The following is a 14,746-nucleotide window of genomic DNA, read 5'->3' on the forward strand; positions in this document are numbered from 1 at the left end:
CTTCTCTCTCTGCACTCGATATATGATCCATTGTTGATCTGCACACAGCTGTTGTCACGAACGTCGCACTCGCTTACATCACTGTCATGAGACATTCTCGCAAAAAAATCATGGTTTTAGTAACGCAGTAACGCAGCGTTCCTACGGGAAGTAACAGTAATCTAATTACCGTTTTTGCAATAGTAATCCCTTACTTTACTCGTTACTTGAAAAAAGTAATCGGATTACAGTAACGCGTTACTGCCCATCTCTGGTTAGTGGTATTACAATGAAGTAGTCACATAGTAGTAGGCCACTTAAAATCACAGCAGGCGCTGAGGTGCGTAGTCCACAGAGGTCGCTAGCTTTCTGCAGAGTCACTATAGGCCTCCAAACTTACTGTGGAATGTGGAGTGGATTGTGTTTTCACAGCCGAGCAAATGCTTTTGGCAGCACAGTTAAATTTTTAATTGGACATTTTATTTTAGATCAAATGAAATGCAAGTCACAGCACTTAGACAGAACCAGCAGTATATACAGTGTAACCTAGTCAACGAGCAGTGAGTTTGCAGTGAGCAGTTTTTTTTAATGTGAAAAGATTTGTAAGTTGATCATCTTTACATATGAGCAGTGATCCTGGACAGCTGATCACATCTCTTCTTGTTCTCTGCTGCCACTCCTCCCCCTTTTATCTTCATTCACTATCATGACTTTAACCTACTTTACTGCTCTCTTCACTGACGATGGAGTGCATGTGTCATCAGAATTGTGAGACGAGGAACAGCTGCAGCTCTTACCGCTGTCAAGGTGGTTGGACTTGATGATCCTCTCGGAGTACTCCGATATACTGGAACACTCAATCTGGCAGAAAAAAAGAAAAGCTATTTAAGTGAAGAATTTCACAGACACTTTGCCTGTACTCACAATAACATGACTTCACTTATAATGCAGGCGATTTTAAATATTACTGCCCTACTGATGTTGCCTGGGAAGCCCTGGAGCCAAACTACCGCATGTTACCGTATGTTACTGTATGTTACGTTGCTGTTGCAGAAACTGGAAACGTTACATGCATACTCCATGATAAATTACAAAAGTAGATAGAAAATAAATAACAAACTTCTAACAAAAAATTTCTGAAACTCTTGAATCCGTTTAGTCATGCAAATACAGATGAATTACATATTGGCAACAACAATAAATCAAAGCATAAAACCAAAAAGCTTCAGTTTCATCCTTGCGACTGATACTGTAACAGCAGTCTGGCGAGGAAGGGCGGCTAGCAGGTCCAGCATTTGTGGAGGTTAGCCAGATAACTCGAAGCCAGTCAGTTAAATCGAACAACAGATCTTTATTTGTTGTTAGCAACATAAGACCATACAAGCCAGGTCTCCACGGCTCTACTCTGTCCGTACATACATGCACGGAGATCGGTAGTCGCCGGTGCCAGCCCGTTACAATGGTGAGGTCTCTCTGAACAGACACACGAGCAGCATGTAACGCCACTTTACTCACACACACTGGCTGTGCTATACCACAATAATAAAGGTTGTTACAATATGTCATTTTGTGTGATATTTTTAAAATTGTACTTGAGCAGCATTTTCCAAATGTAACTTGTTAAAGTTGTGCTAATTTTTGTGCAGGATATATTTCCAGAGTGTAAACAAACACTTAGCACACTTTATTTAGTCTCACACACGCGAATGTAACTGAAAGCAGCACCTTTTATTACTGGAAAAAACGAACATTAAATACAAAACTAAACTAGAAATTGGAAACAAGAAACTTCAACTAGAAAACAAACCAGGAACTGTAAACTTGGAAATACACAGCACTGTGAGGGTACGACGCGACAAAGGGCAGCACAGCTGGGAGTAATCAGACCTAACGAGACAAAGGAAGCAAAGCAGAATAATTGACAAAGGACACAGACTGTCAAAGTAAAACAGGAAGTATAACACAGAGACGCAGACTTGACACTGAGACGGAGACACGACTGACTGGAAAGACAGAGGGAACACGAAGACAAGCGTGACAAGACGAGGGACACGAGAAAGCCAAAATAAACCAAAATCCTAGCACTAAAAGTATAACACAAGCACAACCAAAACCCATGAATTACAATAATCAAAGAATATAACTGAAACATCTTAATCTATCATTTAAAAATGACCATTCCAACCTTTTTCGAGTTGGTGGAACTGTTCATAGAGTTTCATAATGTAACAATAAAGCACAACCTCTTGATGCACTGTTGCAAGATGGCACAAGTTCGTGTAGACAAGCAGTTTGTTCCACAACAAAGCAGTGAATTGTCTAGGATTATTATATGTGTCCACCACAGCTAATAGCTGATCAAAATTTGATCACACACAAGGACACTTTTTTCTTTTTAAACTTTAGAATATTGTCTGACACTTACAGACACTGACAGTGACTTTGGTCACACTGACATTGCTATACTTGATAATCACATTTCACCGTGTGAGTTGAGATTAAAAACAAATACAGAACTGAGACTGCAATTTGAATCATTGCTACAGGCAGAAATGTCTGTGTAACAGTGTAACCATCCATAAAGCTGTCTGGGGTAAAAACAAGGTCATCCTTGTTTAGTATCTCTAAGCTGATGCTGCGCATTCGACAGACAGAATAAATCTGAATAAATAAACAGAATAAAACCCTGAAGGCTTTCACCTGCTTTAACCTGGTTAAATTTAACCTGGTCACTAAACCTGAAAGAGTTGTTAACCTAGTCTCTATAATACTAATAACAATAACAACAACAAAATCAACTATGGATGTGTGTCCCTAAAGGACTGCAGTTCTGTATGGGGCATGGAAAGTATTTCACTGAGGAACACAGAGTTCAAGATGAGGTGTAAGGTAGAAAGTCCAGTAGGTCCTGTGGAGCAGTGAATGGGTTGGTAGGTGAGAATTTTTTAGGAAACACTTAACCGGGAACCAGTGCATAAAATTGGGGGTGATACATTTTTCTTTCTTTTTCTGCTCTTGACGAAGGCGGTCGCACTTTTCTCCTCCTCCTCCTCTCCCTTAGCTTCCCTGCTTAGCCTCTTATGTCCTTGTCTAGTCTCGTGTTTTTTGTATTACTTTTCCCTGGAACACTCTCTCACAGTCTGTTCTCTAAAACCTAAAAGAGGAATTATGGATTTGATCAACTGGTCCCTAAATGCAATTGACACCCCTTTCTCAACGAGAAGTTTGGGCTCGGGTGAGCCTGAGTGCTGAAGATATCTACCTATTCTTGTAATCGGAAGGTTGCCGGTTCGAGCCCCGGCTTGGACAGTCTCGGTCGTTGTGTCCTTGGGCAAGACACTTCACCCGTTGCCTACTGGTGGTGGTCAGAGGGCCCGGTGGCGCCAGTGTCCGGCAGCCTCGCCTCTGTCAGTGCGCCCCAGGGTGGCTGTGGCTACAATGTAGCTGCCATCACCAGTGTGTGAATGTGTGCGTGAATGGGTGGATGACTGGATATGTAAAGCGCTTTGGGGTCCTTAGGGACTAGTAAAGCGCTATATAAATACAGGCCATTTACCTATTCGGAACCATGGTAACAGGGTTCTGGCTGATCGGAGCTGGCTTGGCCCTGACTTATCGAAGAATTAAGAAAGCGGAACCGGCTGTTCAAACCCCCACAAGGCTGCCCGCTGGGATTGAAACGATGGGAAGAGGCGTGAGTTTCTCAAAATGGGCTCATTGAGTGCAGCACGGATAAGATCTTGGAGAGGCTACGGCTGCTGTGAATACTCAGAATAAAGACCTTGATTGATTGATACATACATGCAACATACTGCAGCTTGTGTGTGTGTGTGTGTGTGTGTGCGCGCGCGCGCAGGGCTTTGTTTGCAACCCAAACAGAACACTACCGTAGCAGTCCATGTCAGAGGTGATAAAAGCGTAAATAAGAGTTCCAGCTGCTGAATGAGAATTTCTGTTGCTGAGTTTAAGGGTATGAGCTGTTGTCTGGAGATGTTCTTGATGTGGTAGATGGCAGATTTAGAGATAGGTTTAATATAAGATGAAAATGAAAGAATGGAGTCCAGAATGACACCCAGGTTGTGAAGACTCAAAATTAAGGCCCAAATCAGACAGCTTTTAAAGCAGTGACGTAGGAGCCACAACCAAGACTTCAATTTTATTTTGTTCTATTTGAGAGAATTGGTTAAATAGTTTTAGACTGCTGATAGGGGACAAAGCAGGGAACTAACCAGAGGGTTTAGTGCTTAGATATAACTGCGTATCATGGATGCTTAGTCGATGGTGGAAGATGATCTGACCAAGGGGGTGAGATGAAAAGTCCTTACTGACTCACTGGAGCAGAGAATGAAGTAGGTGTCCAGGTGACATAATGCATCCTGAAAGCAGGAGTGAAGACAGCGCTCAACCAGTGAGGCCAAAATAGTTGGATAGCTGGTCTTGGCATATTTTGTACGTTCTCTTCTGCCTCAGAGCTGATTTATTGAGTTGCCACTGATATCATCGTTATAACATAATAAAGCTCATTGATTCATCAAACTACACTAAGGCTTCTCTCAAATAAAATATGGACATAATTCAGCAGAATACATTAATCAATACTAGGCTCTTACAGCACTGGGAATCTGAGAGTATAGATTTTCACCTTTGAACACTGTGTCCCATTTGCTTAGTGTTTTTGTGCAGCATACTGCTGCTGCATGCTGCAACCGACCCATCTGGTTATAGTCACACAGAAGACCCTTTAATGAACCCTGGGTGCTCTGTGTCACAAAGCAGCCGGTCAGGCTGGGGGTCTTGTGGATAAGGTAGCCACAAAAACGAGGCACTTATTTTTGTTCAGTGCAAATAAGTGCATGTTCTCTACTAACTCTCAGAGGTAAGTTGTACAGCTTTTTTTGGTTTACTTTATTTATCTTACAGTTTAAGTAATTTGTTACATTAAAAATTTGACTTTTTATACAAAAATTATAAATGTAAAAAATGTAAATGTACATTTTTTAAACAAATAGGTTGTAGATGGGCAGCTACTCACCCAGCTCCTTCCTATTCTGAACACTTAAAGAATTTTCTACTGTAGGGTACATTCATACAGTGCTTCCTTTCACGCCATGAAGCACCTTCTAACTTTCACGCAAAAACTTATATTAGTTCAGAGATTTTTTGATGGCATTTCTCAGTATTTTCAGAGAATTTTCCAACCATTTATTAAATTAACCCATTAAACCAAATAAATTAATAAAACCCCATTTTTACATCAAATTGTCACTAATAATAATATAATGCTATAAGAGATAATAGTGCAGCACTTGTAATCTGTAAGTGCTGCACTATTCAATAGTATGACCAGCTTTTTTTATTTTATACTTAAAGTATATTTTCCTTGTACTTGCCTATTTTTACTTAACTCACAGTTACGCATGTAAGACAGAGTCATTTTACAGTGTGGTGTTAGTTGACCCTGTACTGGCATGGAAGAATGAGGTCTTTGAGGGCTATTATTTACAGGAAAGAAACCAGTTAAACATGCCATAAAACCAATGTTCCAATGCTCCAATCTCTGCTTATTATACTGCAGTAACTCAAATACAGAACATAAACTTTTTGGGTTTTTCTGCAGGCATATAGGCTGTAGGGACTTCACATTAGCACTGACTCCCCGGAGCAGCCTTGTTTTCTGCTGCTTATTAGGAGAGAAAGAGGAAGGAGGCTTCTGCTGCCTCTGGTGCCCATTAAAAAGACTGTACCAAATCCATAAATAACCAGCAAAGGCTAATGTTGCATCAGGTGTGAACATGTTTGTGCACTTGCGGAGACGCATGTAGCTGTATTGCTTTATTCATGCGTAATAACAGGTTCTAATTGGCAATCTTCCTCATCTCTTTCTGAGTCAAAGTCATAAGAGACAGCTATTAGCCACGTGTCTGTCATAGTCACGATCCAGTAGGAGCGCACTGAAGCCTCAGGGTGTATTGACAGAGGCACCCCCGCACAGGTTGCCTCTCGCACCTCTCGCTAGTGTCAGAAAGTGTCACTGTCACCGTAGACATCCCTGCAGGCTCCTGCTGGTATTTTACTCTGGAGACACAGCAAGTAGAAGTTTCTAACTTTGCCCAGATATCACTGTACTTTTTGTCCTCTATCTGAGCTATTAACCTGTGACTTACACATAGTTTAGTTTCTTTACTTTTTATTAGCAACCTTAAGCATTTTATTACTGGGCAGAAAATAAACTCTGCATCATACTAACATAAAGACATTAGAAGCACTCCTAGAATAATCAAAGCAGCTACACTGAGCTTAACCAGGTTTTTGAACAATGTACTGATTTTATCTGAAAAAACAGTACCTGGCTTTTCATGTGTTACTCATCTATTTTCTACAGTTTATCCAGGTCACAGGGACGGCGCTCTAAACAAAGCTACCCAGACGAATGGCCAACAGAGAGCTATACCTTCTCCCACATTGACTATTTCACTTACTTGCAGTTTAGGAGGCATCCAGCTGGATAGTGTAGTGATAAGACTACACACCTTGTGGAGCGGGACACCTCCCGGTATCCAGTAAGGGTCCTGGCTAGACCCCCATGCTAAAACCAAGCCCTGGAATGGCACGGCTACGTCTGCAGCCTGTCCGCAGCTCGGACGAAAGCATGGGTAAATGGACTGATTCTTATATAGCGCTACTCTACTCTCACTTGAGAACAAAACCCAGAGAGACTTTAACTCCTGAATTTGAGATAGAATCTCATCCCTGACCTAAAGTGGACAATCTTGTCTTTTCTAACTGGGAAGCAGAGCCTCGGGCTTGATGGTGCCAAAGCCAAAGGCTTCAATGGGACACCACTCAGTGAAGCCACCAGTACTTTGCTATCTGCAAAAGCAAAGATGTGATCCTGAGACCACTGAACTGGACACCCTCCACCTCCGAGAAAGTCTGTACATAAAAGTTGTGAACAGAATCAAAGGGCATCTCACTGCTCATTCAGTGTTACTAATGAGTAGATTTATCACACATAAAAGTGAGCTTGAGGAACTGAAGTATATGAAAAAGAATAATCCAGAATACGACCCTCCTCTGCTAACTGAGGACAGCAGCCAAAAGAACGAAGGAATCCAGCCGGCAGCAGGCAGGAAATTCAAAAGGGAGTGAATAGTGTGCTAATAGATTAGTACAAGTCTAGTTTGCCTTGACCCTTTATGATTTTGTGGTGCACAGGTCATGCGTAGGTTGGACATGTTACCTAAGTGTCTTGTTGCTACTTGGAATTGTTGAAGGACTACACTAAACACACAGACATTGTCATGTACTGTTCTTATTGATAAGGAATGATTGGGGGTATATTCGTCCAGCTCGTGAGCCCGGGCACTCACATCAAACTTCAAAAGCTTTAGGTAAGAAAATCCTGAAACTCCTGTCCCCATTTATGTGGATAAAATCCTGCCAGATGGACCGCAGTAACAAAACTCTGAATCAAATCAGCTAAAGTACTAAAACAGGATGCTAGAGAGAGGGAGACAAAAACTGACTGAGGCAGCAGGAGAGGAAAGGCAAGCAAACACATGACACAAGGCATAGTCACACACACAAACACATAATGTCATTCAGTGGCTCAGAACAAGTCTCTTGGCAATTCCAAGTTAATCATTCCTTCCCTGAAGCACTTCGTCTCGACCCACCATGCAAAAATAAGTTCCACATGGTTATCCCAAGCTAGCAGTGTGTGTGTGTGTGTGTGTGTGTGTGTGTGTGTGTGTGTGTGTGTGTGTGTGGTGTGTGTGTGTGGCAGTTCTTCTGTGCACATTTCAATGTGCTGTGCGCAGCAGGCATTCTCAGACATGCTCTGACTTGCAATTACTTCTGCCCCAGTGCTCAATAACACTAATAGCTTTCAAATCTCTGTGGTTTAGCTGGTCAGCCTGCCTGAGAGGTCACACAGTTTTATCACCTGCATGTCAAAAGAAATATTACCCAAGATTAGATGGTTTAAAATGTACTGTATGATCCAACCCACACAGCAGCAGACCTACATATGCACTACATGCTGACAATATAAGCGCCTTGTGAGGCTTGGGCTACATGGAGATCAGATCCTAATTGGTCCACATGTTTGCAGTTTACTGAAGGGAAACACATCTTACCCCATATACATGCTTTGCCCCTGCTTTGGCTGCAAACATAGAAAGGATCCCAGTCCCGCTTCCAACGTCCAGCACTATTTTATCCTTGAAGATGTGCTTGTTGTGGTACATGGAGTTCCTGTAGGTGAGTGTCCTCACTTCATCCTTCAACATTTCCTGGTTTGACATGTGAGAAAAATATAAGAAAGGTCCTGGCAACACGAACTCCTGCAGAAAGCGACAGTTTGTTGTGTGAAATTAAAAACATTGGCTGGACGTCAGTGGTCTGAATAGCTCCGATATCTACAGTGCAGCATTTACAAATAACACACAGCCTTCACCTAATCTTACTCTATTCCCTGTCAGCCCTGTGGTTCTACATTCAAATCCATTGTTGGTGTTTCTGAATAAGCCCTGTGAGCTCGCAGGCTCAGCCTGTCTGCATCTCTTTTCTGTCTGTACCTCTTTCACAGTGTGCGTGCATGTGTGAGTGCAAAGAATATTCAGAAATGACTGAAATACACCTGACCTACATTCCACAAATACATAAAAAAAAACATCCCACAGGTCATGCACGCAACATACTCTTTTTATACAGCCTCCAATGCTTCCTGCATCTGTTCTCTAAAATGCAGATGAACTCTGTGAACTCTGAGGAAACCGTGTGGACAAATAGGCATACACAACACAATACACACGTTTAATGTGTTCAAAAGTGGCTCTCTGTTCCTCAAGTTTTCAAAAGTTTCACCACATTTAAAACTGCTCCAGGCAGTTCATCACCATCCTACATCAATTAACAACTGTACATAGAGCTTTGTGGGGCACCTGCAAAAACCTGAGTTTTCCTGGGAAACATTTCTGTCAGGGAACGTTAGGATTTTCTGTCCTTTGAAAGGACTGGCTGATTGTAGCTCTTGCCATGGCCTAAACCATCTATGACATAAAGCTCTCGGTTTAGAGGGCGGAGGGGTTCACTTCAAGAAAAAAAAGAAGTCACACACAATCATCGTTAAACTATCCTGCCCACACACGGGCAAACTGAGGCAAGAACATGTCTAAAAGAGAAAAAGCAAGAAGAGCATATGAAATGATTAAGACAAGGATGATGCATAATCTAATAATTTTCTAAAATTAATTGCAAGTACACACGGGCATTGCATGCTCTGGTTCTGTGAAATGTGCCGCAGCAATAATGGAAATTAAAATTCCCTGTTTATTAAAAAATGCTTTATTGATCCATAAAGCTGATTGATTAACATATGTGATTTTCATCCACACTGCGATGACAAGGCGTACCTCATGAATGCCAAAGTGGGCATAGGAGTCAAAGTAGTAGTCTCGCGAGGTCATCTCCTCTGGGTTGAGAAACTTGGCCATCTTACCCCTCCCTGGACAGCTAGGGAGGCTGGCGGCGTGGGGCGTGTGCGGTGGAAGAGGAGGCCGAGGCGCATGCTGGATAGAAGGCACAGGCTTGGGTAACGCGGTTGGCTGTGCCGACTGCGATGGAATTATGCGGATGGGCTCTGGTTGCGACTGTGGTTGCTAAAAAACACAGATAAAGAAGAAAAACACCTCTTCAGTGCCGCGGCCTGAGGCGTAAGAAACAAAATAAGTAGAGGCTGCAGTAAGGTTGTGGTTTGCATTCATAAACAGGGATTTTACACGTAAGCTATTCTCCTTTACATTTTGTTCCTGCACTCTTAGCTCATGTTCCCAGGACAGAGTTCACAAAGTGCAGAGAGCCCTGTGAGTCTGGAGGCTATGCTGATCACTGACATGGAGTCAACAAAAGCCAGAGATGGCAAGAAAGCTCATCTCAGCACAGAAGGTACACCCGTAATGCCCGGATTATCACCTATAACGCCTGCTGGGAAGCTCTAACCACGATGTGCATGGAGAAACAGAAACTTCACATCTCAGTATTGAGCCAATAAGCCATTCTGGTGTTTATTCTCATTCCAACTTGGGCGTCTAAAAATAAATGATAAAACTGGTAATTCCACCAAAAATAGGAGGCATTTACAGACAACAGTGATAAGAAACAAAGAAGGAAAGGATAGTGAAAGACTGCAAGACATTTTCTCACTCAGTTTCTACATAATATTAACGATATTTTATGAGTGTTTTTTGCCACCGTTATTGCCTCATTCAGTTTGCATTCATTCAGTCGGATCTTCTAGCAATTTCAGTTTAATTCTACAGCTTTAATTTAAGTTTTAATTATGCTTCTGCATCCTGTACATTTGATTTTGGGAAATCTATTTTGATGCCATGTTCAGATTAAGTATTGAGATTACAACAAAACTATCTTGTATGAAGCCCATCTGTATTTACACACGGTTATTGAAGGTTATTCAGATAACTGTTTCAAGTATTTTTTAAATGAGCCCAGCTTGTCATCAGTCCTTTAATTTATTCTTCTAGGAGTGACATACATCGTAAACATCTATACGACTTAATGAGGTGGATAACTTCCCTGGCAGATGAAATTATTCAATTCTCCTTTACAGTGAAAGCAAAGTATAAAAAATAGATTTCTATGTGCCGCACTGGCTTTTCCTTGGTTGAAAGAACTGATTTTTCGGTCCCCTTTTCTCTCTTCTCTCTTTAAAATAGCCATCATACAGTATTTATGTCTCCTGCACCTTTGTCCCGCAGGGCTTAAATGGCACACACTGGAATGTAGTTACCATGAAAATAAAGTAAATAATGGGTCTTGAATCATGAATTCAAAGAGAAGCTGATATGATTCAGTCTGTTGAAAGATTTTATTATGTTTATGTATAGAAGTACATTTCATTTGAGGTTCTCTAGATGTGTTTGCTCTTTTTACTAGAGATGTTACACTGTGCAAAGCTCAGCATAAAGTCTCTACCTTTGTATGTTATCTCTTCCACTCATGTGTCTGTGACGCAAACATGCTTGAGTATAAATAAAGAGTGGCAACTGCTGCGGAGTGTGAGTCTCCGTTTGAGCTCTCACCCGTGTGCACGTTAAACCTGCAAACCTGTCTGAGTGTCATTTATTCTGACCTGAGTTGCATTACAGGAAAACTCCTGACACAGTCAAATGTCAGGTTTTCACTACTGAGTCATACGAGAAGCCGTGCTACCTGTCTGTTATTTATTCAAATTATATTGACTGATGATCCTTTAAGTTCTTCTGTAGTTTTCCCATCAAGGTTTTGAAGTTTTCAATGAAATGTCAGATCAGCTACTGTATGCCTTTTAGAGAGACGTAGTCTGGGTGATTTCCAATAAAACTGGTGAGCTCCTGATTATTTTTGCCACCACACACAAACAAAGGAAGAAAAGATGATCCCATGAGCTATACTTGGCCAATTATAAGAGATTAAGATTCAAAATTTAAGAGTTTAAATCACATGAAACATCTTAAATATTTTGTTAAGAGAATCAAGACTATTATTATTATTATTATTATTATTATTATTATTATTATTATTATTATTATTATTATTATTGTTATTATTATCATCATCATTATTATTAAATAGAGTTCTAATTGACCAGAAAAGTGACTGAATATCTAAAAAAAAGAAAATGTGAGCAGCACTTTCTCTGCAGCACAAGAGTAGCATTGAAAGTCATTACTATCTCTGCTTAGTGAGGTTCACAGGGTTTTGGATGTTGATAACATACAAGACCACATTCTTAATGAGGAGAGACCAACTGTTGAACTTAATACTTAATCCTCTCAGCTCTGATGTTGATCTGCAGAGGAGACACTAGTTCATTGCAGAGCATTACCATACTGCGTGAAGGATTCATTTTCTCACATGTTACTCATCTGGATCACCAAGGCGACCGGTGGCCTAAAGTTACACTATGGTCAGCTCAGAGCTGCACACCATAGATGCAATTTAAATCTTGAGATCGTGTTAAGAAAAAATTACTAGCAACAGTGAAAAAAGAAAAAGAGCTGACAAACAGCTGGCACCAAGAGAGCACTGAGCAAGTCAATAATTATAAGACAGAGTCGCAGAAGAGGCGATTAAGACTGCCAAGTTTAATACAGAATCTGTGCAATGCAGGGGGAAAGAGTCATTGCGGGACAGATTAACGTGAAGTTAGGGGTACGGTCGGAGGAGAGCAGCTGCAGTGAGTGTAACCGAGATCTCCTGACACAGGAAAGAGAGGGTGAAGCACATCCTTGCCTCTAACCTTCAAAACAAATAAACACATTCAGGGTTCTATTTCAGACTCCTCATCTCTACACTGAGGGGAGACCTGTTATTCGAGAAGGACACACACTTACACATGAGAGGACACCCACAGCCACGTTGTAGCTGTGTGAACGCTGAAGTTTAGCCTGTAAGTTTATGCTGTTGCTTCTAGTCAGTTAGGATAATGGAAAATGGTGATGAACTATTATTTATTCTAATAAATGCACTAAAATTACACTAATTGTAGTAGCTGTATGTTAGTCGGCTGTTCATATTGGTGAAGGCATTTCACTGGAAAAGTCCTCTAACAGGAAAGAGCATACCTTTGGTCTTCTGCCATTATGCCACTTTGGGATATCTGATTCCCAAACAGGATACAGCCTCAGTGGCAGGGATATTATTATGAAGTATTTCCTATCATCTGCTCTCAGAGGTCAGAATGTTGATCAGATGTAATGAGTGTGTGCAGGGCTTCTTTCATGAACTTGCTTAGAATGAACTTTTTCTGATTAATAATTACAACAGAGCATCACGGGGTGTGACGCACACATCGCAGGGTGTTTGAATCTGCTAAGTATTACAATCAGCATCCCTCCTGTATCGACCTTTAAATTGTCAATTAGTGTCGATTAGAGTTAGAGTGAGGGGTGGGAGATTTAGTTCAAGTGGCTGAGACATGACATCTTCAGCAACCTACTCTACTTTCTGCAGAACTGCTTCACACCAGAAGTCTGAGCGTTCTCTTTTTCCTCTGCAAGGTGCTGCAGTACCTTGGACAGCTCTAATCCCCATCGCGCGCAGAGTGAAGCAGCTACACACTGTCCTGTTATATCTCACGCTGCTCACAGCATATTCTTTCACACGTAACACCCAGAGCTTCAAATACATTCATATATTTTTTTCAGACTTCATCTCATAGACTCTTGCCGGAGAACGTCTGCGAAGCAGAATGGATGAGTCGATCCTGCTCCTTACCCCGATCATCGTACGGCATCCTAATTTTAGCAGCTACAAAAAACGAGACTTTTCCAAGTGCGTTTGAGGTTGGGAATACTAATTTGAACTGCCCTGCTCTGCACAGACTGCCTGTTTCCTCGGGAGGGTAAACATCCTTGCAAAGAGGGAGACTATCAGTCTGGTCAGTCTCACTCTCTGGACAGTCGGCATCCTATAATTTGTCCGACATGCAACTTCTACTAGAGGTGGAACACGCAGGCTACTGCAAGAGGCATCCAGGACGCCGATAGATTCCAAAAAACTGGACTCTGATTTTTGTCAGGAATATTAAAGCTGTCTCTAACACTTACCTCAGTGTTCTCAGACTCCGCCATTTTTCTCCTGAGGAGCATGCAGCGGGACGAGTGCTTAATTCCCATAAGGGCCAGCAAAAATGTGCACTCAGAAGTAAAAGAGAAAAAACGTGTGCTTGGCGATTATCAGTCCCTTCAGTCCTTTGACATCAGAGAATTCTCATTTACATCCCAAATTGTGCAGTTCTTTAGAAATTCCAGTACTGCTAAAAAACCCAAAACTACATGAGGTCCCAAAAGCATTGCAGCCACTCTCGCCACAGAGTGCGTTGGATTCCATGGTATAAAAGTTTGCAGTCCACCGGTGTGCGTTCCTGGAGAGCGTTAGGGGGAAAGGCATCATTTGGAATTTGGCATCAGCTGAGATAAAAATGCACCATCCTGTCCTATAACGCAGCAAGCGCAGGCAGGAATGCATTAAGACTGCATCACTAACAGCAGAAGATTGTCATGAATGCAAAGATTTAGCGCCAGTTTGATTGATTCCCCTGCCGCAACATTGTTTCTAAAAATAGAACCGCAGCCGCCGCTACCTCGCAGAGCGGAAAGATTTGCCGCCGAGTGCACGCACGGAAATGTGATGACTCTTAAAACGTGCAGGGGGATTTCTTATAAGCACATGGCACCACTCATGCTGTCATCTTTAATGTAACAGAGCTCCCCAGAATCAAAGTCTATGCTCCAGTTAAATCGTTCCCCATCTGCACAAAGTGCCGAACGCCGCCAGCCCAGACAAAGTTGGAGTTTACCAGCTCTCCGAGCAGAGCGAGGACACCCTGTGCTTGATCTGCGCACACACGCGCGCGCGCACACACGCAGTGCGAGGAAGTGACCACTCCTGTCTCACTGGCCGGAGGGGTAATTTCAGAGCTGGCTGCTGTTTGCACATCTATTACGTGCTTCTTTCCTGCTCACTTCTGAGATGAACCAGGAAAGAAAACAAACCATAAACATCCATCACTTTACACACATATACATACATATTTCCCTTTTCATCTAAATGTGACCTTTACCAAAAATGATGACAGCAGTGTTATAGTTGTAACTTTATAACACCTTTAATTCTTGCTACAGCATTTTTTGATGTAATGACAACATAAACCCAGTGCCTTCAGAGCAATTTAATAATGCAGGCATATGCTACTGTATATCAC

At 41.8% G+C, this 14,746-nt stretch overlaps 1 protein-coding gene across 1 annotated transcript in view; it reads right to left on the minus strand.

Annotated features, from left to right (window-relative positions):
* Positions 1-14,405, minus strand: part of LOC102299175 (protein arginine N-methyltransferase 8-B) — a 52,507-nt gene extending 38,102 nt beyond the window's left edge. Inside the window, exons 1-4 of the mRNA XM_005930352.3 lie at positions 13,590-14,405; positions 9,396-9,641; positions 8,118-8,273; positions 777-840 (exon numbers count right to left, since the gene is read on the minus strand). Coding sequence (XP_005930414.1) covers positions 777-840; positions 8,118-8,273; positions 9,396-9,641; positions 13,590-13,658 — 535 coding nt within the window. The 5' untranslated portion in view covers positions 13,659-14,405. The remainder of the gene's footprint in view (positions 1-776; positions 841-8,117; positions 8,274-9,395; positions 9,642-13,589) is intronic.
* Positions 14,406-14,746: the final 341 nt, after the last annotated feature.

Source organism: Haplochromis burtoni, unplaced genomic scaffold (genome assembly GCF_018398535.1).
Source record: "Haplochromis burtoni strain Fernald_Lab_line unplaced genomic scaffold, NCSU_Asbu1 Contig_127, whole genome shotgun sequence".
In the NCBI taxonomy this organism is placed as follows: Eukaryota; Metazoa; Chordata; class Actinopteri; order Cichliformes; family Cichlidae; genus Haplochromis; species Haplochromis burtoni.